At 51.7% G+C, this 26,597-nt stretch overlaps 1 protein-coding gene across 17 annotated transcripts in view; it reads left to right on the top strand.

Moving 5' to 3' along the window:
* Positions 1-726: 726 nt before the first annotated feature.
* Myo18a (myosin XVIIIA) overlaps positions 727-26,597 on the top strand; it is a 98,288-nt gene continuing 72,417 nt past the window's right edge. For all 17 annotated transcript variants that reach the window (XM_041665862.1, XM_041665860.1, XM_041665861.1 and 14 more), the window contains exons 1-2: positions 727-838; positions 12,775-13,854. In XM_041665862.1, the coding sequence (XP_041521796.1) occupies positions 12,856-13,854 (999 nt within the window). In that variant the 5' untranslated portion in view covers positions 727-838; positions 12,775-12,855. The remainder of the gene's footprint in view (positions 839-12,774; positions 13,855-26,597) is intronic.

The following is a 26,597-nucleotide window of genomic DNA, read 5'->3' as shown; positions in this document are numbered from 1 at the left end:
TTCATCCCAGCATTCTGGAGGCAGAGGCAGGTGGATCTCCGAGTTCAAGGCCAGCCTGGTCTACAGAGAGAGTTCCAGGAGAGCCAGGGCTACGCAAAGAAACCTGTATCGAAAAAACAAAATGAATAAATTAGTTAAACTAAATAAACCGTCTTTCACAGTAGTTGCGTCACCGTGCCACCATTTGGTGTTTGAGCTTGTCGTTCCTCTCCTTTCCCATGCTGGCTCTGGATTTGGGGCCTCGCGGGTATTAGACCTCTTAGAGCCTCAAGGGTGTTCTCAGACTGAGCTATTGAGAGCCTGTTGTGGGGTGGAGCTTTGGAAGTGCCCCTTGGATTTAGCCAGTTGGCACCATCCAGCAGGGACCAAGACTCAATTACAACCTTTGAACAGTTCTATCCTGACCAAGTCCATGAATGTCCAGTGCCTGCCTTGAGTAGAACTTCCAAACATTTAGCACGTCCCTCTGGTGTCTTCCCTGGACAGTGTAGCTCAGCATCTTCAGATATGCCCGCAGTCTCCAGCAGTTAGAGCGGACAAAATCTCCAGGCAAGATCTCTCGGACACGGCCTCTAGGGTTTCGGAGTCCAGCGAGGATCACCTCTGGGCTGCGCCGGGCGTCCCCTTGGCCCGAGTCTGGCGGCTCGCCCCGGCTTTAGGCCGGTGGGTGTCTATCCGGTCAGCCTCCAGCAGGGGGCGCCCTTCGGTCCGCTGGACTCGCGCGGGCGCGGGGGGCGGCGCTGCGCTGCGCCGTGCTGCGCTCCAGCCCGGACCCGGCCGGGGCCGCTGGATGCCGCGTCTCCGCTCCTGCTGCCTGCCGGGCGGGCTCCGGCGGCCGGTGAGTACGGGGCAGTCCCGCGGGGGTGAGCCGGGCCCGGGAGGGTACCGCGGTGGGCTCGGGCCGGCCGGCGGGGCCCTCGGGCTCCTGCTCCTCCCCTGTCCCTTGGAAGCGGCGGCCCGGACTCTAGGCTCTGTCCCTGGCGGCGCCGCGGGGCTGGACAGCCCGGGTGGGGGCCGATCGGGAGCGGCGGGCAGGGAAAGCGCGGGGCCCGGGCTGGCAGGCTGGGCGCCGGAGGCAGAATAGGGTGGCCTTTGGCTGGGGAGGGACTGGAGGTTTAGAGGACCCAGGTGGCCCTGAGCTGTGGGGTGGGGGCTGCAGCCTCGGAACTGGGTCGGGGGGCATCTCTGGGCTAGGCCCAAGACCCCCAAATGAACCGAGCGGGTGAGGCACTGAGGAAGACAGCGAGGAAGGCGAGCACCTCCGCCGAGTCCTTTATCCCTGCCCGCGGCCTTCACCCTTTCACTGCCAGGCCGACAGCGGGCTCCTCTCAAAAGAGCAGCTGCTAGACAGCTGGCAAAACAATGGAGACCCCGCTTCCCGGGCCCCCTCCTCTTGGGACAGATGATGGGGGCGGGTGGGCCAATGTCAGGCTAGGGGGATCAGCAGTGTTGGCTGTCCCGCTTAACTGGTTGCCCACTTCACCTTTCCCTGCAAGGGGTGGGGTGTGTGTGGGAAGGTAGGGCAGCCTGCCCCAGGCCTTTGGGAGAGAGCACCGATGCCCCGCCCTGCGAACCTGCCTTGCCAGTTGTTTCGCCAATGGAAGGGCAGGTGCCCCCGCCCTTCCCTGTGCTGGAGGCGCACTCGTTGGTACCCAGCATGACCCAAGGAGTGGGGGTCACACTCCTAGAAGAGATAAGGCCTGCCGGCACACACCACAGGTTGAGGCATTGTTGTGGGGGTGTCGCCCTGTGGCAAGGCACATGTGTCCTACTGATTAGTTGGAAAGACTGCCGCCAGAAGGAGCTCGGGGTGGCTGGAGGTGGGAAGGGGAGGACAGCCAACTTGTTTCTGTACTCATTTTGCCTGGTCTTTTATCCAGTAAGGCGTGTGTTTGTCAGCCTCCTGGTGTGTGGTGGAGAGGCCAAGGAAGCATTTCCTGGAGGGGGCTGCCCTGTGGGGCTTTCCTGCCCTCAGGTAGTCCTCCAGTTAATAGAATTAGGATCTGTCTCCCTTCATCTCACTAATGCACTGGGCTTGTTTGCAGAGGTCTACTGTGCCTCTCTGTGTCCCGGACTTATCTGTGGCTGAGGCGCCCCTGAAAATGCCCCGCGGTAGTTGAGCGAATGCAGTGGGGTCATATTGGAAAGAAGGTGAAGTTCGCTGCAGAGCGAAGCGTGGGGCCCCTCTAGCAGGATGATGAATTCTGGCTGCCTTGGCTTATGCTCACCAAATCTGGAGCTTTTTTCTTGAGCAGGTTGGTGTCCTGTTGCCATGGCAATAGGCTTGGCTAAACTGTGCACCCACCCTTTCTGGTTCTGGGGCTACTTTCTATTTGGGAATATTGAAAGTTGCCCTCCTGATGTCTCCGGCTTCCTGACAGGCCTTGTTGGGTCTTTTCCAAAGGCCTGCAACCTCCTCAGCTTCCCCTCCGTCCTTTTGTAAGGAGGTTTTCCAGGAAGCATCTTCCTGGTTGCTGGACGAGACTTGGTTGGTTATATATAGCCTTGGGTGGAGGTGTGCTTGGCTATTGGGTATTAAGGATACTGGGAGTGGAGCCTCAATTCCAGGAAAACAGTGGGGTGAGCTGTTGTGTTGCAGGCTGAGGGCACTGAGGAAGGGTTGTAGCCCGGGGAGGAGGGACTGAGTAGGAAGGTCACAGGCTATGGATACTTCCTTTGAGAGCTTGGACTTTGGATAGTTGACTGCTGGATACTTGGTATCTGAGTATCTTGTTTGTTTGCTCTCTCCTGGCTTGGCTCAGGTCCCAGGTTGTGTGTCTGAAGGCTTCTTCCTCAGAAGCCGTCATCACAGGGACGGTGCCTTTCCTAACTCCAGTGCTGTCTGGGCTTATTACCCAGATAGATCCCTTTCAGTGACTTTGCTGGAGGCCACTCCCTGAAGGGGGCACGTGTCTTCAAAAATGGGACCCGAAAAGTCTAAGACTCCCCCGAAGCAGGTATCTGTAGGTGCACTGGGTGGAGCAGGACTGGGCTTTCTGTGAAAAGGGAATCCACCCTGCTGGGGTGGAGCAGGGAGTTGGGACTCCGGAAGTCTTCACCTAGTCTAAGTGTGTCAAAGGATTTCGGGGCAGCAGGGCTGTTCTTGCTGGGTGAAACCACAGATCTGCCTCTAGCCCCCGGAGTGGGCACCGCAGACTGGAAGCAGATCTTTTACATGAGTCCTGGTCTGGAGGGTAAAACTGAAGGGCTGGGGAGCCACTGTGTGTTCTGACTGACAGGTCCTCCCAGCACTCAGGAATGAAGTTTAAAGTTGTGCTTTGGGTTAGGTCCTGGCTACTTTAAGATCTTTATGCCTCATCCTACCCCAGTCATCGTCTGCTTTCCCCACCCCAGCTCTTCTGAGGTCTATTTTTTTTTTTAAACTATTTTCTGGGGTAGCCAGAATTAGAGGCTGCAGAGCAGTAGAGTTTGGAGCTAGAATGGCAGGAGTGAGTGGTGACTCTCTAGTCCCCCCCACTTCTTCATCTTCCTCCCCTTTGTGGAGGTAGGAATTGTGCCTTGTAAATGATCCGCATTCCCTTGACATTTCTGTTTAGACAAACAGGGGTTTTGTGTTGTAGACAGAGGCTTTTACAGGGCTCAACGATGGGTTTCACTTTTTGCCAGGTACTTTATCATCTTTGGCTATGTGTGTGTGTGTGTGTGTGTGTGTGTGTGTGTGTGTATGTCATATACACACATATATACATATATAGTCAAATTTATATATTTATAAATTCTCTGTTCAGAGAGATAGTGTCGGGTTCAAGGTCACATGGCAAGTCTGAGACAGAGAAGGATTCGAACCTGTGTCTTGTAGTACAGCAGAATTTCTCTCAAGCAGAGATTTGGGGCAAGTCTGTGCAGTCAGACCTTTAAAGATTTTACAGTTGGAAGACCCGAGGCTGAAGAGGAGATGCCACTTGCTCAAGGTCACGCAGAAGGGGTGGGTGACCTGCAGAGGGGTGGCAGGATTGGGCTGCGGACTGGAGGCACTGGAGGCTGAGGTGACACTTGGAGGGGGAGGCTGGGCCTCGGGCATTCTCCCGCCCAGGTCCTCCCGGGCCTCCGCAGCTTGCTGCTTGTGGGAGTGGGTTCCGCAGCAGCAGGAGGTGCCGGACTGCAGATGCGGTCGCTTGCTCTGCGGGCTGGCTGGCGAGGAAACGCCGAGGGCCACGGGGCTACTGGGCTGCTCTGGGCGGGCCGGCTGATGTCATGTGAGAAGCGTGCACACCTGGAGCCAGATAAGCTCCGTGTGACCTGGCAGTGAGTCACGCGGCACTGCGGAGCTCAACAGAAGCGGCGGGCGCGGGCCAGGTCAACCTGTGCGACCCTGCGTGGCGCTGCACTGTCGCAGGCCGGCCTGGGGAAGAGGGACCTCAGCTGGAGGGAACCATGGCTCCCGAGGTCAAGAGGCCAAGGGAGAGAGGCCGGCCTCCTCGGGAAAGGCATTTTCTTTGTATTTATGAGTGTGGGGTGGGGTGGGGTCGGGGAACTGACCTAAGGATCCATCCACAGCAGCCTAGTTAGGGCCTCCGTTTGGGGACACTAATGCTATAGTATAGGAGTTTCCATTTCCTGGGGTTTCTGTTTTGCCCGCTGCAGGATGGTCCATTTAATTCTGTCCTAAAGCCACAGAACACCACTTGAAAGTTTTGAAGACAAGAAGGCAAGCCTTATACTGACCATGGCAAATGCTGTTTACAGCTTTGATGCCAGGAGATTGCTCACTCACTAGATTACAAGAATCCCTTTTTCATTTTGTGAAATGGTCACCCTCCCCATCTCCGACTCTAGAGTCAGACCTTGTTTTGTTTTTGGTGCAGTGCTGGCCATTCAAACCCAGGCCTGTCACAAGTGTCAGTCCAACCCTTTACCGCTGAGCTGTTTGGCCAGCTCTGCAGAACTTTTAAAGGCTTGTTATGTGGATGGGTAGAGAGAAAGTTAAATGTTACATCAAAATATAAGTTAACATACGTATTTTTATGTTTTCTGTAGAAAATAAAGCATGCAGAAACATTGCTCAAAATCCTATTCCACGGGGGCTGGAGAGATGGCTCAGTGGTTAAGAGCATTACCTCCTCTTCTAAAAAGGTCCTGAGTTCAATTCCCAGCAATCACATGGTGGCTCACAACCATCTGTAATGAGGTCTGGCGCCCTCTTCTGGCCTGAAGGCATGCTTGCAGGCAGAATACTATATACATAATAATAAAGAAAACATTAAAAAAAAATCCTATTCCACTCAGTTCCCCCGCCCTCACTCGGACACACATGCACCTACCAGTTGAATATTCACATTGTAAAAAATTATACCATGGGCCAAAAAAATGCCTCAGCTGGTAAAGGTACTTGCTGCCAAGCCTGACGATCTGAGTTCAATTCCTGGGAACTTCAAGGTAGATAGAAGGAGAGACCTCTCACAAGTTGACCTTTTATGTCTGCAGTGGTGCTGTGGTACATAAGCGCATATACACAGATAAATGAATAAAATGTAATAAAAATTAAAAGTGTGTACGCATACACGCACACATATACCACAAATCTGGTTTTGTTTTTTTTTTGTTTTTGTTTTTTTTTGTTTTTCGAGACAGGGTTTCTCTGTGGCTTTGGAGCCTGTCCTGGAACTAGCTCTGTAGACCAGGCTGGTCTCGAACTCACAAATCTGTTTTTTTAGCTGTTCTAAAATCTGTATCTCTTCAAAGCATACATTTCCCCCCTTGAACATGCAAATAAAATATGTACTATACACGTGTACATTCACAAATACACACATACATACATTAAAAAAATTAGCAGCTGAGTGGTTGTGGCGCACACCTTTAATCCGAGAACTCTGGAGGCAGAGGCAGGTGGATCTCTGTGAGTTCAAGGCCAACCTGGTCTACAGAGTGAGTTCCAGGACAGTCAGGGCTGTTAGACAGAGGAACCCTGTCTCCAAAAACAAAACAAGGAAAAAATTTAGCAACATGGGCCTAGGGAGACACCTCAGCTCTTCCAGAGAACTCACATGGTGGCTCACACCTTCTGTAATCAGTTCTAAGGTAGCCAGTGCCCTCTTGCAGCTCCCGAAAGCACCAGACTTGCAAGCAGCCCCTATAAGTACATACAAACAGAACACTTGTGCACATTAAAAAAAGAAATCAGTATATACTGTTCAATAACTTGCTCTTCGTATCTATGGAATTTTCCAGTCAGTATACACAAATATACCCCCTCCTTTTTTTTTTCAGTCTGGAGAATTGAACCTCTAGCCTTGTACATGCAAGACAAACTCCCTAACGCTGAATCATACCCACAGCCTCTACCTCATTCTTTTAATAACTTCCTGGTTATTTTATAATTTAGCAGTTCCTCTAGTTCTGCACATTCATGTTTATAGATTTGCCATTATAAATAAAGCCACAAAAGATTAGTTATGTTTATTGTGTGGACCACCTATAGACGACCCACAAGTAGAATTGATCAGGCAGGGCCTAGGGAGATGCACTGTGGTTAAGAGCACTTGCTTCTCCTCCAGAGGACCCAAATTCAGTTCTGTACAGCTCATAACAACTTTGTTGTTGTTGTTTTCTTTTTTGGTTTTTCAAGACAGGGTTTCTCTGTGTAACCTTGGCACTCCTGGAACTCTCTAGTAGACCATACTGACCTTGAACTCACAAAGATTCACCTTCAAAGACATTTGCTACCAGGGCCTGGATTTACAACCACTTGTAACAACAACTCCAAGGGACTGGACACCCTTTTCTGGCTTTTTCGTGTACCTACACACACATGATGTTACTCAAGTAGACACACACACATATACACATAAAATTTTAAGATAATTGAACTGGTCTAAAGGAATGTATATAGATAATTTCATAAGAACCACCTGCTTGCTCTACTAGAGAATTATGCCAGGGCTCACTCCCACAGTGTGTATACTAAAATTGAATAATCCAGGGATTAGCAAGGATCACATACAAGTTCGTGAAGCAGTTCCTATTCCCCCATCCCCCCACCCCCAGACAGGATTTCTCTGTGTTGCCCTGGTTGACCTGGAACTCGCTCTATAGACCAAACTGTCCTCAAACTCAGAAATCTGCCTGCCCCTGCCTCCAAGTGCTGGGATTAAAGGCTTTCATCACCACTGCTAGGCTAGCATAGCAGTTCCTATTTTTATAATAAAAGTGACCAGGCCTTTTTGATACTCAAAAGAAAGAACTTATGGGGCCGGTAAGGTGACTCAGCAGGTAAAGGCATTGCCACCGAGACTTTTAACCTGAGTTCTGAGTTTGATCCCCTGAGCCTGGAAGAGAGAACTGACTTCTACAAGTTGTCCTTTGACTTCCACCTGTGCATATCTGCCTCCTCCCTTAGAATAAATCAATGCAATTAAAAGTCTTCTTTTTTAAAGAAATCACATCAGTGTGTACTTTGATCAGCATATATGAGAGTGTTTCCCATGCCCTAGGTGATATTGCTCTTGAAGTTTTTTATTAAACTACTAAGTGAAAAATACTACGTGTTCGTATCACAAGTCTGTGTCTGTTACGGAAGCTGGCCTTTTGTGTGTCTGCATCCGTGAATTCCCTGTCTGTTCTTAGCAGTAGTTATGGGGGCTGTGGACTCCAGCAGCCTCATCTGGCCATGTGCTCACTGGCCCACCCTCACACCTTTGGGCTTTACCGTCTTTATACAAAGATCTAAAGCCAGGCTTTGGTAGTTTACACCTTTAATCCCAGCACTTGGGAGGCAGAGGCAGGCAGGCAGATTTCTGAGTTCGAGGCCTGTTTGGTCTATAGTGTGAGTTCCAGGATAGCCAGGGCTGTTACTCAGAGAAACCCCATCCAAACAGAACCCAAACAGAATTGTATTAACATGTATGCTTTTGTCAATAGTTCCTTTCGCTCTTGTTTCTATGGTTCTGAGAGTCATTCTTGCTGCAGGAGTAGTAGTGTATTTTGTGGACATGTAAACTATTTATTCGTGTGCTTTGGGCTGATAGGGGCATCTTTGAGTTGGGTGTCCTTGCCTTCAAGAGGCTCATTGTCCTAAACTGGGTTGTTTAGGCTTGTCTTTAATCTCAGCAATCTGGAGGCAGAGGCAGGTGGATCTCTGGGAGTTCAAGGCCAGCTAGGGACAGAGAAAACCTGTGTGTGTGTGGCAGGGGGGGGGGGGCACGAGACAGGGGGAGGGAACCAGAAACAAACAAAGCAAAAAAGAGGCTCACTGTCCTAAAATGATAAAGCAGCTGAATCAAAAGATTATTCTTCGAGACAGGAGGGTCAAGATAACTTAGGGACATACTTACCTTTCCTCCAGTCAAAATTAGGGAAAGCTTCCTGGTCAGGGGAGTTAGAGACAGAAGTCAGGATGATTACAAGGCTAAAGTCACCGAAGGAAGGGAGAGGGCAAGAGAGGAAGGGGCGGGGCAGGAGACCTGCCACAAGGATGAGGATCTGGGAGGTGGTGGTTTCAGAGCTGCTGGAGGTTTTCCTCTGAGGACAGGGGCCGCTGGCAAGTCCATGGACTCTGAGAAGGGTGAGCAAGGCTGAGGCATACAGCGGCCTCTGCAACTGCATTGCAGATTTGGTTCTGGAGAGAGGCTCTGTGGAGGCAGGCCACTAGTGGTAGACACACTCGTGGCTCAGGGGAGACTTGCCCCACAGCCAGACCCAACCACATGGGGCGCCTTGTGAGCTGTGCAGGTAGTAGCAGCAGGACAGGAGCAGTAAGTGACTCACGGTGTAGCCTCCAAGGCCCTGGGCTTGTAATGAGAGGAGTGTCTTTGACTGAAAGTTAATAGCTAACTTGTGTCCACAAGAGACTTGTACTCTTGGAATTTTAAAACTGGAAGAGGGATAGATCATTTAGTTCAACCTTGAGTGAAGTGACAGGCTCAAGGTCCCCTGGAGATCTGTGGCAAATCCAGGCCTAGATACAAGATCCTTAGCAGTTTTAGTCAGAGCTGTCCCTGTGGTGCTGTCTGGTCTTGCTGTTGCAGTGACAGTGAGGGACAAACTAGCCATGAGAGAGGGGTTTGCATGAGATAACTTCGAAGGGACTTTTCTAGCTCAAAGATTCTAGAATCTTGGGACTGCTTTCCGTTGATGGTACTCAGCTATCTAACCTTTAGCAAAGCCAGGATTGGGTAAGGACAGCATGGTTGACAGTTGGGTTTTCTATGGGTTGGGCAGTGGCTAAGACCCCCTTCTTTGTCCCCTCTTAAGTCTCCAAGAGTTTTCCATTCGTTTTCATTTTCTTCTCCAGGTATCCTGGAGCCGTCTTTAGTCCTCTAGGGTAGTGTGGGTGGTGACCAGCCAGAGACCCCATAGCCTGGCACAGGACGGATCTGTGCCTTGTTCCATCAGCACTGGGAGGAGATATTCCCCCAGACAGGGCCAGCTGTCCCTCACTCCCACTGCCCTGAGTCCAGAGCCAGCTGACCACAACTGCTCCTAATTGGTACTGTTCACTGGAACACTTAGGAGCAAAAATTTTAGTTTACCAAGGAGAAACTGAGGCCAGAAGAGCTGGAGCAATAGCTTAGTGGGTAAAGGACTTGCCTTATACACACAAAGTCCTGAGTTCCTTCCCCAGGACTTAGGCTAAAAAAACAAACAAACAAACAAGCTGGGCAGTGGAGGCGCACACCTTTAATCCTGGCATTGGGGGCAGAGGCAGGTGAATCACTGGTGAGTTCAAGGCCAGCCTGGTCTATAAGAGCTAGTTCCAGGACAGCTAGGACTGTTACACATGGAAACCCTGTCTTGAAAAACCAAAACCACCAACCAAACAAACAAACAAAAACAAAACAAACAAAAAGCAAGTGAGTGGGGCATGAATGTGGTACAGGCTGGAACCCAGTGCTGGGAGCAGAGACAGGTGGGTCCCTGGGATTCAGTAGCCTGCTCAGAGCTCCAGGCTAGTGAAAGACCCTGCCTGAGTTTGTTGACCTCTGGTTTCCATATGCACATGGATAACCAACCACACAACCACACGTCTGTGCACCAGTGCACACACACAGAAACTGCAATCAGAGAGGGAAATGGGTTCTTGCTACAATAGCTGTAAGGAGTTAGGGACCAGACCAGATTTCTTACCCTGTGAATACATTCTGTCCTAGTTTGCCTGCTTTTGACACGATAAACACCATGACCGGAAGCAGTTTGGGGAGGAAAGGGTTTTCACAGTTCATCCTGAAGGGAAGTCAGGGCAGGAACTCAAGGCAGAGGCCATGGAGGGGTGCTGCTTACTGGCTTTTTCCTCATAGTTTGCTAAGCGTGCTTATACCTTATAGCCAGGATACATTCTATCGCTAGAGTTCTCTAGAGTTGTACTGGTCCCTCCAGCAGCCCTGGACTCAATATCTGAAGTGTAGTCTGTCTGAATTGAATTGTGCTCTAAATGTAAATCCCATATAGGAATTTATCTATTTATTTATATATTTATTTTTGTTTTTTCGAGACAGGGTTTCTCTGTGTTGCCTTGGCTGGCCTGGAACTAGCTCTGTAGACCAGGCTAGCCTCGAACACACGGAGATCCACTTGTCTCTGCCTCCTGAGTGCTGGGATTAAAGGCGTGCCCCACCATTGCCTGGTTTACTTACTTATTTAAGACCAGAACAGAACTAAATATGGGAAATTGAATATTAAATATCTCAATGTTTTATGAAGATTAGATGTTGAGATGACAATAATTTGGATATATTATATCAAGTAAAATATATTATCAAACTTAAGTTTATTTAGTTTGTTTTTGAAACAAGGTTTCTATTTCCTGTCCAAATTTGCCTCAAATTTAAAATTCCTTGTAGTTAGAATTATAGGTATGTGTCACCCTGCCTAAATTCACCTATTTCTTTCTTGTTGTTATTTATGTTATGTGTGTGGGTGTTTTGTTTGTATGTATGTGTGCACACCACATATGTGCCTGGCGCCCGTGGAGACCAGAAATGGCCATTGGGTCTCCTGGAACTGGAGTTGGTTGTGGACTGCCATTTGTTTTTTGTTTTTTGTTTTTTTTTTTTTTTTTTCGAGACAGGGTTTCTCTGTAGCTTTGGAGCCTGTCCTGGAACTCCCTTTGTAGACCAGGCTGGCCTCGAACTCACAGAGATCCACCTGCCTCTGCCTCCCGAGTGCTGGGATTACAGGCGTGCGCCACCACCGCCCGGCTGGACTGCCATTTGTGTACTGGGATCAAACCCAGGTCCTCTGGAAAAGCAGTCAGTGCTCTTAACTGCTGAGCCATTTCTCCATCCTCGTCACTTGTTTCTTTTTAAACATTGAAAAAAAAATGTATGTACATAATATATGTATTAATTTTTTTATTTCTTATAGATAGTACTGCTTTAGAAGGAAGACCTGCCAGGAACCACAAGGATCAGGGTGATTTGCAGAGGGGAAGCAATTAGGCAGTGCACATAGCCCTTGGGAGTTCCTAGTCTTGATGCCTTCCTAGGCATTGAACCTTGGTTGGTGGGAGTTGGTCCCTCTCAATGGAATGGGGCTTCTGCAGGTCTTTGCCTGGCTGTGGGGGTGGGGCAGAGAGAGGAAATGCCTGTTCAGGGGCTGGCAATAGGCCATTACTGGAGGGGTAAGTTCATAGATCCTCTGTCTGGAATTCAGAGGGGAGGCTTGCATGGAGAGAGAAAAATTACAGTTGATTTCTAATTAGATGGTATGGCCTACTTCTATTTTGTGTTCCCTGCTGGTTAGAACAAGAACCGCTCTCTGAGCTCCACCCCCACCAGGTTTTTCTTAGTCCTGCCCCCAATTGGGTATGCATGAGAGTGGGGGTAGGTTGGCACCATAGGTGCACACATCTTGGAGCTGGGCCTTTCTCTGGGGCCAACACAACTTTCTTCCCTAGGCTATATTTAGGTGTTGGTGGAGGAGGCAGGGAAGGATGTGAGTTTTTCAGGATCCTGTTTATCTAGCCGATCCCACCCCACCCCCACCACACAACTCTCTGCCTGTGTACAGTCTGGGATTTCCCTTTCCTTCCCTCCTTGCTTTACTTTGGGTATCCAGGGCCTTAGAAGAGACACTTATTTCATGAGTAGAACCTTAACTTCCCAAGTGCGTTTTTCTCATTTGTGAAGCAGACATGAAGATGTTTGCAGGAATGCTGTGGGGGTTGAATAGGAAGGAGTGTGTGTGTGTGTGTGTGTGTGTGTGTGTGTGTGTAGTTCCCGATAAGAGAACATCAAATAATGCCTGGTCCCAGGTGCTGGAGAGATGGCTCAGTGTTTTTGCAGAGGGCCTGGATTCGGTTCCCAGCATCCACATGGCCTGTTCACTGTCTGTAACTCTAGAATCAGGGATCCAAACCCTTCTAGTCTTCTATGACATATGTGGTGCAGGCAGGCAGAACACTCATACAAATGCATATTGTTTTAAAAAGTTGGACCCTTCAAGGCCTTTGAGGCAGGGGCTAAGGCTGCTGCTCTGGGGATACCAGGCATGGGAAGGAGCCTTGTTACACGGGGTGTCCATTGCTTCAGTCCATTGTTCCCCTGCTTGTGGGGAGGGGATGCTGCAGAGTTCCTCCTGCTTCCTTTTCTGTTCCGTTCTTCATTTGGGTTCCAGGTTGCCATTGTACTTTCCGTAGGTCAAGTCTCTCCAGGAACACCTCACTTTGGTCTAAAGAGTGAAGTTTGATCAAATTATGTAAATCAGAGTGCCTGGTACATCATTAGCACTCGATGAGGGGTGATTGGTTTATCAGTATCAGCTGCTTCTGTCTGAGCTGGAAAAGACTGAATAGCTTTTCTCTATTTCTACTTGCAGCTGCAAGGTGGGGTCCAAAGACGCTGCGTTAACCACCCGTAATCCGCTGGGGGTACACCCCCTAAAAACAGCACACCCACCATGTTTAACCTCATGAAGAAAGATAAGGACAAAGATGGCGGGCGGAAGGAGAAGAAGGAGAAAAAGGAGAAAAAAGAGCGGATGTCAGCCGCAGAACTGCGGAGCCTCGAAGAGATGAGCATGCGCCGTGGCTTCTTCAACCTGAACCGGTCCTCCAAGCGTGAATCCAAGACGCGCCTGGAAATCTCCAACCCCATCCCTATCAAGGTGGCCAGCGGCTCTGACCTGCACCTGACTGACATTGACTCTGACAGCAATCGGGGCAGCATCATCCTGGACTCAGGCCACCTAAGTACAGCCAGCTCCAGTGATGACCTCAAGGGTGAGGAAGGCAGCTTCCGGGGCTCTGTGCTGCAGCGGGCAGCCAAGTTCGGCTCACTGGCCAAGCAGAACTCTCAGATGATTGTCAAACGTTTTTCTTTCTCCCAACGGAGCCGGGATGAGAGTGCTTCAGAGACCTCCACCCCCTCAGAGCACTCTGCAGCCCCATCACCTCAGGTAGAGGTGAGGACGCTTGAGGGACAGCTAATGCAACATCCTGGCCTAGGCGTCCCTCGACCGGGACCACGGTCTCGAGTCCCTGAGCTGGTGACTAAAAGATTCCCAGCTGACCTACGTCTCCCCGCTGTGGTGCCGCCGCCACCTCCTGCTCTCCGGGAGCTGGAGTTGCAACGAAGACCCACAGGAGACTTTGGCTTCTCACTTCGGCGCACAACCATGCTGGACCGGGCCCCTGAGGGTCAGGCCTATCGACGGGTGGTTCACTTTGCTGAGCCAGGTGCAGGCACCAAGGACCTGGCCTTGGGGCTAGTGCCAGGAGATCGACTGGTGGAGATTAACGGACAGAATGTGGAGAATAAGTCCAGGGATGAAATTGTGGAGATGATCCGGCAGTCTGGGGACAGTGTACGGCTCAAGGTACAGCCCATCCCAGAGCTCAGTGAGCTGAGCAGGAGCTGGCTGCGGACTGGGGAAGGACACCGCAGGGAGCCGGCTGATGTGAGTGCTTCCCTGGGTATCAGGGGTGAGCAGGGAGTGGGCACATCTCCCGTTGGTGTACTTAAGTGGGTGATTGAGGGTACCCTGGAACTGTGAGCAGAGCTTGGCAAGTGATGAAATGGAAAGCTGGACCAGGAGGGAGGTGCCACCCCAGGAGAGGGAGCTTTGCTTCCCTGTGCCTTGTCAAGACACTGAAGGCAGTCCCCCAAAAGTTCACTGGGACAAAGCCTTCAGCAATTCAGCCGGGCCCCCTGGTCTGCTGTTTCCCTCCAGTACCCTTTTGGAGTGACAGCATTGAATTAAGCCTGTGACTTTTCAAGGTCATTGCGTAAAGGTCAGCTTTTGCCTGAGCTTGTACTGCTTCCCTGGCACAATCAGGAGGAGGGAGATGCCGTGGGTGGTTGGTAAGGAAGTGTTCAGCTTCATCATATAGAGGTAGCTTAGGGGCCTGGATACCATATTTCCTGAGCCCTAAATTGGAGGCTAACAGGTGCCACTTCCAGATCTGAGAGTGTGTGAGCATTGAAGTATAGGAAGTCCAGCAAAGCAATGGGCGGCGCACACCTTTAATCCCAGCACTCGGGGCAGAGACAGATCTCTGTGAGTTCGAGGCCAGCCTGGTCTACAGAGCAAGTTCCAGGACAGCCAAGGCTACACAGAGAAACCTGCCTCAGAAAAAAGAAAGAAGAAAGAAAGGAAGGAAGGAAGGAAGAAAGAAAAGAAAAGAAAAGAAAGAGTATAAGTCCATGTTATTTAGATCTCAGGTGAAAACAATATGATAAGTGACTTAAAATCATGGCTATCTGGGGCGTTGTCGTGGTTACAGTTCTGGGGGAGATGACTTCTGTCTGCTAGGGCTTTCCTTTTACCCCAAGTGAGGGAGGCGTAGAACAGCAGAAGAGCTAGCAGGAGCTGGGTCGGAAAGAACCTGTAAACCAAGACTGTAGTTTAGAGTTACCTACACTGCAGAGACAGTTTGCATCCTGACTGTTCCCGAGACAAAACCCAGTGGAGGGCATGAGATTCATAGCAGACATGGGCAGCTCTCCGTGGACCATCAAGACTTCTGTTCTCTGGGGTCTTTTGGTGCAGGAAGAGTGAAAGAATTTTGAACGTCCTGTGTGGACATGGAATATGAAGGACAAGGTGACCTTTAGTCACTGTTTTCCGTCCAGCTGTGTGTTTTAGGACCGTCCAGATCTATGCCCTGCAGTCTGAGCGATGCATGACCTACCTGGGACCTTCCAGCACTAAGTGACTAGCCAGATGTGCCAAAGTCAGAAGGGGAGGAAGTGGGGAGGAAGCAGCAGAGCCTGGCTCCCAGGGAGGGGGAGTAGGATGCTGAGCATGTTGGCTCAGGCTTGCAGCATGCTAGGCCCAGAGGAGGCTGACAGTAGCATGTCAGACCCAGGCAGATGCATTGGACTTGGGTTCCAGGCCTTCCTTTATACTGGAACTGGTTGGGTTTAATCAGCTTTGTAGAAAGGAGGTTAGTGGATAGGAAGATGCTTATGTGGAATCCAGAGAGGAACCTGGACTTATTCATTCTAGAGATACACATTGAGGGTCGGGTGGCTCAGCAGGTAGATGTACTTAACATACAAACCTAACAGTCTTCAGTTTGGTTCTCAGGTCCCAGAGCAGGAGAGAACTTCTAAAAAATGTCTTCCGACCTCCACATGCATACCTGACTCATACACACACACACACTCTAGAAATAATAATTAAGGAAAAGAAGAGGCTAGAGAGATGACTGGCCAGTTAAAAGCATGTGTTGCTCATGCAGAAGACACAGGTCTGGTTCCCAGCATGCACACGGTATCTTACAATCAAACATAACTCCTGTTCCAGGGGATCTGAAGCCCTCTTCTAGTTTCCTGGGACTCCAGGCATGCTGAGGTGCATATATATACATGCAGACAAAATGCTTGTACAGCATCTTCTCCGTGTTGCCGCCTAGCTACGCTGAGCTCCAGGCACGTTGCTCTAAAGGGGACAGTGAGAAGGAAGCACGTTATCGCAGAGCCAGGGTCATAATATACTACCATGCTCGGCTAGCTTCTCCTCTGCCAATACTGCTTTCAACAGATGGAATTTTCTTGTTCAAGCATGAATCCCCCAGAGTACTGTTGCCAGCTCCCTGTCGAACCACCGCCATGCCTCTGGGACCCTGAGCCTGGCATCCCAGATGCCACTACATTTACTCGTCGTCATAGCTCAGGGACCATGCCGGTATCTCAGGTTTCCCAGTCACTTTCCCTTCCCAGCTAGCTGCTGCTACCCCCTCCCCAGGGAAGAGGATGCTTTAGCGTGGAAGGTGCTGGTAGCATCCACCTTACAGCTGGTATCCCTGAAGTCTGGCTTGCTCTGGCCCCCATGGGACAAGCCCAGCTGGTGCCCATCTTCACCAGCCGTTAGCTTAACAGATCTGACAGAGGACACCATAGAGAACCCCATGCCTATGCGACTTCTGAAGCGATGTAACAGCACCGTAAGACACATGGGGCTGGAAAGATCTCTGTACTGTTACCCAGTTGGGTTGTGGTGAGGACTCATGCACTAGCAGAGGAGCAGGGCGAGCCCAGCATTCCCAGCTTCTGGAGACAGACCCCAGGAGCTGAGTGCGCAGGCTCGCCAACTCTCTTGGGGCCCTCAGTTTATCTTCTCTTCTTCCCGCTCCAACTTCTGCTCATCGTCTTAGCATTAGTTGCAACCTCACTTCCATGCCAAGAGTCTTCCCGCATCCTCAAGCCTCTGGGTGGGGTACCCTGATGACAGTAGCTCCGTAGGGACAGCTACTGGCAGCCACCCTGTCCATCAGGTCATCCATCAACTGTCCACACGCTGCCTGTCTCCAAGGGCCTCCGAGGGAGTTGACTAGCCATCTGTTCTCTCCTCTATACAGATGGAGGCCAAGGCCTGTATTCTTTGTGGTCTGTTTTGAAGGCCACAAGGGTGAGGCAACCTTTGGGATTCCCTTGCACAAGGTGTAGGCAGAATTTGTGAATCCTTTTCATCTGTCCTGTAGCTACTACATGAGTGTCATTGAAGGGGGTGAGGACTGAACCAGGGTGGTGAAGAAACTTGGGGTCTGATGACAGAAATCATTCAGCAGGCCTGCAAGAAGCGCCTGGTTCCCATGCCACTGCCACCTGTCCTGTAAACTATCCATTAAGTGCACATCTGTTTGAAGAGCCAGGCTTGGGCTCTGCGAGTTTCCAAACTTCCCTGAGCCATTTACTCATTCCCCAATAAACAGAGAAGTCTGATTAAGGGCCAGGCCCAGTGCTGGGCGCGAGGGGGATTAACTAAGTAAACTATGACCTTGAGGAAGCACAGCCCCTGGTGCAGAACTGCAGCTGAGAGGTGTGGCTGCTTTTGCATAAGGCTGAGAATGCTGGGAAGGTGGAAAGGAGGAAGTGGCCAAGTCTGACCCCAGGAAAGATGGCCTTCAGCAAAGGCCACCTTAGTGGAAGTGACCCATGATTCCCTAAAAGTGCATGTTCTCTCCTCCCAGAGGACAGGGTTAGACTGGATAAACAGCAACACTCAGCAACTTTCTTCTGGGGATCTCTGGGAAGGCAGAGCTGGAGACAGCAACTTACCCAGGGGCACTGCCCTCTGTGGGTCTTTATAGAAGATGAAGGGGTTTATGTAGAAGGCGAGCTGGCTCCTGTGATCATCACCACTACCCCCCCACCTCACCCCCACCCTGCCCCTACCACTATCACCACCCCACCACCCCCACCACCCTGCCCCCATTACCATATCACTACCATTACTCTACCACCTCACCCCCACTCCTACCCCCACCCCATCACCCTGTCCCCATCACCATCCCTACTACCACCACCTACCACCCTACAACCCTACCACCTCACCCGCACCCCTACCCCCACCTCCCTGCTCACACCACCACCACCAATCCCCTCCCACCACCTCACCTCCACCCTCACCCCCACCACCTCGCTCACCCACACTACCCCCACCACCTCACCCCTACCCCTATCCCACCATCTCTCTGCCACTAATACCTTCACCTCCTCCACCACCACCTCCTCCTCCACCACCACCACCTCCTCCTCCACTACCACCTCCTCCTCCACCACCACCACCTCCTCCTCCACCACCACCACCTCCTCCACCACCTCCACCACCACCTCCTCCTCCACTACCACCTCCTTCTCCACTACCACCTCCTCCACCACCTCCTCTTCCACCACCACCTCCTCCTCCACCACCACTACCACCTCCTCCTCCACCACCTCCTCTTCCACCACCACCTCCTCCACCACCACCACCTCCTCCACCACCTCCTCCTCCACCACCACTACCACCTCCTCCTCCACCACCACCACCTCCTCCACCACCTCCTCCACCACCTCCTCCACCACCTCCTCCTCCACCACCACTACCACCACCTCCTCCACCACCTCCTCCTCCACCACCACCACCTCCTCCACCACCACCACCTCCTCCACCACCTCCTCCTCCACCACCACCACCTCCTCCACCACCTCCTCCTCCACCGCCACCACTTCCTCCACCACCTCCTCCTCCTCCACCACCACCACCTCCTCCACCACCTCCTCCACCACCACCTCCTCCACCACCACCCTGCCCAGTCTGCTAAGCCATCCAAGGATGCAGCTTCCTCTTTCACAGCCTCCAGCGCTTCCTCCTGGTACAGTTTTCTATTTAAGAGATTCCCAGGCTTTTACCTAAACTTTCTCTTTAGGATGGCCAGCAGCAGCCGGGCTACTGTAGAGCATTGCTTAGCATGTGGGAAATCCTGGGTGTTATTCCAGCAATGAAATAAATAAATGAAAAACCAAATAAACAAGTCAGCTGATGGAAGAAAAGGCATTCTGGGTGCTCCGAATCCTTACCCAGGATTCTGTAGGGAGACCAGTGAGAGACTGGCTGGTCCTGGTTGCCTATGTCTGGCAGAGGGCACCAGAGTCCCTTTGACTGTTGTGGAATTTCAAGACTCCTGGGTGGAAATGGAATAAACCACATTAACCTTGTCAGCGAGGTTCCAGGTGCCATCAGGAATGGGACCTGCAGGGTTCATGGACAGCGTGGAAACTGTACAGCTTCCAGGGTCTTCAGGCCAGCTGCTGAGCGCTGGTCTTGCTGGGCGGTGGGGGGTGGAGCTGTGGGTGCTGTTGGGGTATGGGGTCTGATAGCGCTTCTGTTCTTAATTTTTTTCCCAAATGATCTTTAGAGGAGTTTTTTGTTTGTTTTAAACAGGAAATTTTTATTTCATTTTATGCCAAAGCTTCGGGCACCTCTGACATCAGAATCTTAGTACATGAGAGCACAAGCTAAATTCTTTTGGTAATGAAGGGCCAGTGGACAGGTGTCAGAAGTGCAAGGAGTGGTGAGTGGGAGGTCGTGGGCATGCTAGGGCTTCACTGTCCTGGGGGTGCTGGGCCTTCACTGTCCTGGGCATGCTAGGGCTTCACTGTCCTGGGGTGTTAGGGCTTCACTGTCCTGGGGGTGCTAGGCCTTCACTGTCCTGGGGGTGCTGGGCCTTCACTGTCCTGGGGGTGCTAGGACTTCACTGTCCTGGGGGTGCTGGGCCTTCACTGTCCTGGGGGTGCTAGGGCTTCACTGTCCTGGGGGTGCTGGGCCTTCACTGTCCTGGGAGTGCTAGGGCTTCACTGTCCTGGGGGTGCTGGGCCTTCACTGTCCTGGGGTGCTGGGCCTTCACTGTCCTGGGGGTGCTGGGCCTTCACTGTCCTGGGGGTGCTGGGCCTTCACTGTCCTGGGGGTGCTAGGGCTTCACTGTCCTGGGGGTGCTGGGCCTTCACTGTCCTGGGAGTGCTAGGGCTTCACTGTCCTGGGGGTGCTGGGCCTTCACTGTCCTGGGGTGCTGGGCCTTCACTGTCCTGGGGGTGCTAGGGCTTCACTGTCCTGGGGGTGCTGGGCCTTCACTGTCCTGGGAGTGCTAGGGCTTCACTGTCCTGGGGGTGCTGGGCCTTCACTGTCCTGGGGGTGCTAGGGCTTCACTGTCCTGGGGGTGCTGGGCCTTCACTGTCCTGGGAGTGCTAGGGCTTCACTGTCCTGGGGGTGCTGGGCCTTCACTGTCCTGGGGGTGCTGGGCCTTCCCTGTCCTAGGAGTCCTCAGGACTTCACTGTCCAGAGCCCAGCAATGAGGCTAATTCTCTTCTGCCAGGTCTCCTATCTCTGTCCTTAGAGGCTCCATTCTCCCACTTCCTTGTGATGAAGGGCAGTCCCAGAGTGCTTTGGCCACCCAGCCCGTGGGTGGTGGGCACAGTGCCTAGGCCACATGAACGGGGTGTGGGTACATGTCCCGGTCAATGGTTGTTTTTGTAGGCGCAGCTTGGCATGGGGGCAGGGTCTTTTAAAGTAGCTTGCCCTGAGCCACCCAGGACACTGCCCTCTGCCCTCTGCTTCCTTCTAATCTCATATTTACATTGAAATGGTTCTGGAAAATACCAGATAGGCAAGCACCCTGACTGGGGGTGGCTGGGGAGTGGGGTGAAAGGGGGGTGTGTGTGGCGGGTGGGAACACAAGTATTTTAAACATGCTGCAGATCTCTACAGTGTTTCCCAGAAACCACAAGCATGTACTCCGCCTGCCAGCAGGGTTCCCGCCACCCCACTGCACCAAGCAGCTAGATTCTCCTCGTGAAGCCTGGAGTGAAAGTCAGCATGGTGGGGGAGTGATAGAGATCCAGGACCCAGTTGAGGCAGGGGCTCCCCTGCTGCCAGGACAGGACGGCTGGCGCCTCCACTGTCAGTCCTCTGTAGGAAGCGCCCCAGGCGTCAGGCAAGTCTGTGGGCACCTACTGTGTCAGACAGACACTGTGAAGGAGAGGCATTTTCATGGTTTTCCTGTCCCCTGTTGGGCAGTTTCAGGGGGACAGCCAATTCCAGCTCCCGGCGGGGCGGGGCGACCAGTGGTTGGCAACAGCCTGATCTGTTAAACGGAGGACAGTGTCAGCACAACTTGTTTTTCAGTCGGCTGCAGTTTGGTTGGGAGACTCTTTCCTTAGACCTGGGTCACCACTCTGAGTTCCTTAATCTCCTGCCATATGCCCCTCGGCATCAGGGCCCGGCCTTCTGCCCTGGCTGGCTCAGCCTCCACTTGGCATGGACTCTGGCCACAGAGTATGGGCTTCTGTGGTGCCCCGGCCAGTGTGGATGTGGGGGCAGATGTGCACCCTCGTGGTGATGACTGGAACAGAAAAGCCTTGAGGAACAGGAACCCTGAGAAAGGAAGAGGAAGCTAGAGGTGCCCATCTTGTTCTGAAGAAGGGTGTGTCGTTGCTCTCAGTGTGTCCTGAAAGTCAGCTGGAGTAGCAGCAGATGGCACCAGGTGGTATCCAGTGTGACTGAAGCTTGAAGGATGGTGGCTGAGGAAGCCTCCCGCAGGGCTAGGACAGCTCCTTTGGCAGGTTAGGATGTGGTCCCCCCGGCCGGAGGAGGAATACACCGTGTTGCCCCTTACATAGCTTCCCTTGCAGACCCTAGATCTTGGAGGCATGGGTAGTGTCTTTCTCTCCTTTTTGGCCCATTCTCTCATATTCCCCTCAGAACTGAGGATGGCAGGGTCACTGGAGTGTCACCTCTGGCAATGGCAGGCTCCCCTGCATTGCACAGGGCTGGGCACTGTCATTGGTCTGTGTGTTTTGTGGGCATTGAGGTAGTAAGGCCAGTGGAGGGTCCATCAGGCGGGCGTCCACCCCTGAGGTTCTCATTGGTTCCTAGACTGGAATTCTGAGGCAGTCCCCTTGTCCGCAGTACTTTCCCGTGTGCATTTCCCAAAGTTTGGATGTCATTTCCTCAGGGGAGCCTTCCCTGGTCCCCTCACACCATGTCTGGGTCCACCTTGGCAGCACCCAGCCTTCTCCTTCATGGCACCCGTTGCGACTTGGTGCAGCAGGTGGAGGTCAGCATTGAGGGCGTGGCGGGGCCTGTGCGGGCATTCGTGGATGATAAGATGGTTCTTTAGCCAGAAACTGGTTTCCCATTCTCTTGCTTGGTATTCTTGCTGCAGCTGAAGTTTGGTTACTAGAACTCTTCTCTTTGCTAGGCCCTGGTGACCTGTCTGCAGTACGTTACCTTCCCTTGATTCACTATCTCTTGTGTGTTTAGAACTTGGCATCTCTCACAGGAGTAGAGGGAGAATGAGGTTCTACAGGTATCTGTGAGCAGGATCCTGGGTAGCGAGAGAAACCCAGGTGCAGCCTGTTCCTATGCCTGCAGGGAAATCCACATGAGCTGCTGGAGATTCAGGGTCCCAAGGGAGCCTCCAATGTCCGGTCCAAGAGACCCTAGTGGAATGTGCCTATCTGCGGGTCTCCGGGTCTCCAAGGGGTTGGAATGTGGCTTGGGTTCCCAGTTTCCTCTTCCCCCTGCTGTTTTTCCCTAGGCTGCCTCTCTCTGTGCTGGAATGTCGGCAGGCTGGGAAGGTTCATGGTAAGGATCTCTTCCAGTCTCAGCAACAAATTCCAGCTGGAGCCTGAGGACAGCTCCCACGTGGGTATAGAGGCCACCAGAGATGGCTGCAGGAGGGCTAGGCCAGTGGGAACTGCTGTATTCCTGGATCTCAGAGTGGTGGGCTTTCAGTCCCCCCACTGGCAGATGTAAACCTCTCGCTCTCTAAGGAGCCTCGGTTGCAGGAGCACAGGAGCGGCAGGGCTCAGTAGTGGAAAGGGAAGGCCTGGGAGGCCTGTGGGTAGAGGAGACTGGTCCTTTCCCACAAGGCCTTGCCTTGTCCAGCCCTGACATGAAACAGGAAGGGGAGCTGCCTCAGATTCCATCCTCAGGTGGGGCCTGCCTGCCAGCACCAGGTTCTCTGGCCAGGGGGACCATCCAGACTCCCCTGAATTTGTCAGCCTTATCTGTCTTCTCCACCTTTGTGGGACCTGGTTCCTTTCTTGATGACCTTTGCAGCACCTGTGCCCTTTGTCCCCTGATCTCATTTCTTTTCCCTCCCGTTCCCATTTCTGGAAGGAGCTGACTCACTTCCTCCCTCCTCCCTAACTTCTCACTGCCAGGCCCTGTGGCAAAGAGGGTGTACCCAAGGAAAGAGCCCTCACCAGGGGCATTTCACTGGGACTTGTAGGCCATCCTTGGCTCTGGAGCAGGAAAGCGCTGAGTGTGAGGTCATGCAGAGCGACGGTTCCAGGCCATAGGGATCCCCCATCCCCCGGCAGCCATGGTGCAGTCTGGGTAGAACGGCAGAACACCTGCTCATTCACACTGTGGGCTTGTCTGGGGAGGAGGCTGACAGTCCCAGCCCTGCCATGAAGGAACCCATGCTCTCACAAGAACTATAGGCTCCTATAGAAAGCTAGACCTCAGCCCTGGGTGGCATGGGCCAGAGGCCAAGTGGTGACAGCACTGTCAGGCAGCCTGAGAACGTCATGGCCCTCTGTGACACCCAGTTTCATGCCCAGACCCATCGCACTGAAGGGGCGATATTTGGAGCTTTCAATAGAACCTTTCAGATGCATGGCAAGGGGCAGAGATTTGATGTTGTCTCCTGTGAGTTCTGGCTGATGGGCTCTGCCTCCCATCTCTCTCCGTAATGAACTGATTTGATTGGGGAACTGACTACAGAAGCCCTGGCTGGGCTGGCATCTTCCACTGCACTGGCCCCTGAGCAGTCCAGGCTATAACAGCCTGAGTTCCTGATGCTCCAGGCACTGGGGGGACCAGGCTTGTGCTGAGCCTGACATAGCCCTGTATCTTCCTGAGTAGATGCCCGGGTTACCTGAAGGATCAGGCAGAGGGTGGGATCAAGTCTGCACCCATCTGGGCACACATCAAGATTAAAAGAAAAAGTGGCGACTGGAAAGATGGCTCAGTGGGTAGGGCAGAGAGGGGGCTTGAGTTTGCATCACAGTGCTCATACAAACAGCTAAGTGTATGGAAATGCCTGTGATTCTCGCTCTGGGAGGCACGGATAGGAGATCTTGGAGGCCTACCACTGGCCGGCCAGACTGTCACAGAGCACCAGGTTCAGGAGAAACCCTGTCTTTGTAAAAACAAGCAATGGAACAGGAGAGATTTCTTAACAGTTAAGACGTTATTGCTCTTGCGGAGGACCTGGGCTTGGCTGCTAGCATCTCATGCAGGCTCACAACCATCTGTAACTCCAGTTCCAGGACATCCAAGGCCCTTCTGGCCTCTGGGCACCGGGCATGCATATGGTGTACATACATACATGCAGGCAAAACACTAATAACCATAAAATAAAAAAAATAAATCTTTAAAAGAAAAAAAAATAAGAGGGGGCTGGAGAGATGGTTCAGTGGTTAAGAGCACTGACTGCTCTTCCAGAGGTTCTGAGTTCAAGTCCCAGCAACCACATGGTGGCTCATAGCCATCTATAATGAGACCTGGCACCCCCTTCTGGCATGCAGACACACATGGAAGGAATGATGTACACAAAATAAATAAATAAATCTTTAAAAAAAAAAAGAAGAAAGAAAAGGTAGAAAGATAGAGGATGCCTGACATCAGCTTCTTGCCTACACACACACACACACACACACACACACACAGAGAGAGAGAGAGAGAGAGAGAGAGAGAGAGAGAGAGAGAGAGAGAGGATACCAATAGGGGCAAGAGAGAAACTGTACCCGTGGCCTTTGAGGCAGAGTGTGTGTGTGTGTGGTGTGTGTGTTGGGGGAGCTCGCTGTGGTCTGCCTTCTTGGAATCCAGTGATAACAAACAACCCTGTTCCCCACAGCACTGAGCTATGCCTGACAGTGCCTCCACTGTACCCTAGCCTCAGAGTCTGACCTCGGGACTTCTGGATGACAGGAGTTTCTTGTGTAGGTTGTGGGGACTGGGAAAAGTGAGGGGTACCAGCCTGACCACCTGAGATGCCCTTTTTCTCGCTGATGGGAGCGGATCACCCTGCACAGGCAACCCGAGGCCCTTTTGTTCGCTTAGGCACTGTGTCTGGTTCTGGCTCCACTGGACTCAGTAGCTTTACCCTTAGTGTGAGAATGGCCTAGGTGCTGCCCGTATACCCCGTGCAGAGTCTGGACTGGGCTGTTCTTTTTCCCAGACTCCTCCAAAACATTTTTTGCTCTTAACCTCTGGTCCTTTCTCAGTCTTACCTTCTCTGTCCATATGAAACCCCAGAGCAGAGGAGCGGGTTCTGGGAAGGCGAGGTCCAATGTTTCTACTTTACATAGCCCTTTCATCTTTTCTTCAACTATTGATGCTCAGGTGTCTCTTCTTTGCCATTGGAAGAGGGACCTTTTTGGGTGTGGTGGACATCTGTAATCTGTCATATCACTTGGGAGTTGGAGGCAAAAAGGTCAAGAGTTCAAATTTAGCATCAGCTACATAGCCAGTTTGAGGCCAGCCTGGGCTACATAAGACCCTGCCTCAGCAAACAAATGACCAAAAGAGGGCCTGGAGAGGAGAGAAGACTCGGTGTTAAGAACTCTCACCTTGGGCTGGAGAGATGGCTCAGTGGTGAAGAGCACTGGCTGCTCTTCCAGAGGTCCTGAGTTCAATACCCAGCAACCACATGGTGGCTCACAACCATCTGTAATGAGATCTGGCGCCCGCCTCTGGCGTGCGGGCATACATGGAGGCAGAATGTTGTATACATAATAAATAAATCTTAAAAAAAAAAAAAAAGAACTCTCGCCTTGCAGAGGATCAGCTTTCAGTTACCAGTACCCAGATGCCTCATGACACCCATAACTCCAGTCCCAGGGAGCTAACACCCTCTCTGGCCTCTAGGCACCAGGCATCCACATCCATGCATGCAGACAAAATATTCTTATACATAAAATAAAGAGAAATAAGCCTAAAAATGCTTGACTTATTAAAAAATAATAAGGAATAAAGGTGGGGTAACATAATCTGTAAGAGGCACCCATTCGCAAAGTCCTTTGTCTGCGGCTCATCCTGTCGCTGTAGAACCTTGTGAGACACGTAGGACAACCCTGGCTGGAGGGCTGGCTTTGTCTGTAGGGGCTGCTCCGGCTCATCTGGGACAAGAAAGCGAGGATAGCGGCACAGAGAGAAGGGCCCAGGAATCAGGACTGTCGTGTGGTTGTGTGTCCATTTAAACATGTTGTAACATTTTGGGCTATGTATGGGATCCAACTGGATTGCCCAGTCCTAATCTGGCCTGTGGCTGAATGACCTTGGACAAATTCCTTCATTTCTTTGGGCCTTCTTTCTGAGGACTGATGGATATTGGGCGTTTGTAATCAGTTTAAATGGTGCCTCCTCAAAGCTGTTAAGGTAGTTTCCCTCATCCTCAGAGGGTGTAAACCCTCAGTGGACGCCCCAAACCCTGCACGTACTATTTCTTCTGCATGCATATTTATAGTAAAGTTTAATTTCTAAATTAGGTACAGTAAGAGATTAACAGTAAGACAAAACAGTCCTGCAGTAGGATTTGAAATAACCACACAGAAACTATATTAATTAGATTACTGCTTGGCCTATTAGCTCTAGCTTCTTATGGGCTAGCTCTTACATCTTAATTTAACCCATTTCTATTAATCTGTGTATTGCCATGTGGCTGTGGTTTACCGGCAAGGTTCAGGCTTGTCTGTACCCGACCATGGCTACTTGGCATTTCACTGACTCCGCCTTCTTTTTCCCAGCATTCAGTTTAGTTTCCCCCCATCTCCATTCTGCCCTGCGCAGACCCAAGACAGTCTTTTATTAACCAATGGTATTCACAGCATGCAGAGGGGAATCCCACATCACAATCCTAACAAACA

The sequence above is a fragment of the Microtus oregoni genome, unplaced genomic scaffold (genome assembly GCF_018167655.1).
Source record: "Microtus oregoni isolate MIOR12 unplaced genomic scaffold, Mior012 000015F_ref0000493, whole genome shotgun sequence".
NCBI classification, from domain to species: Eukaryota; Metazoa; Chordata; class Mammalia; order Rodentia; family Cricetidae; genus Microtus; species Microtus oregoni.
The sequence above is the reverse complement of the archived record's forward strand: the minus strand, read 5'-3'. Positions and strand labels throughout refer to the sequence as shown.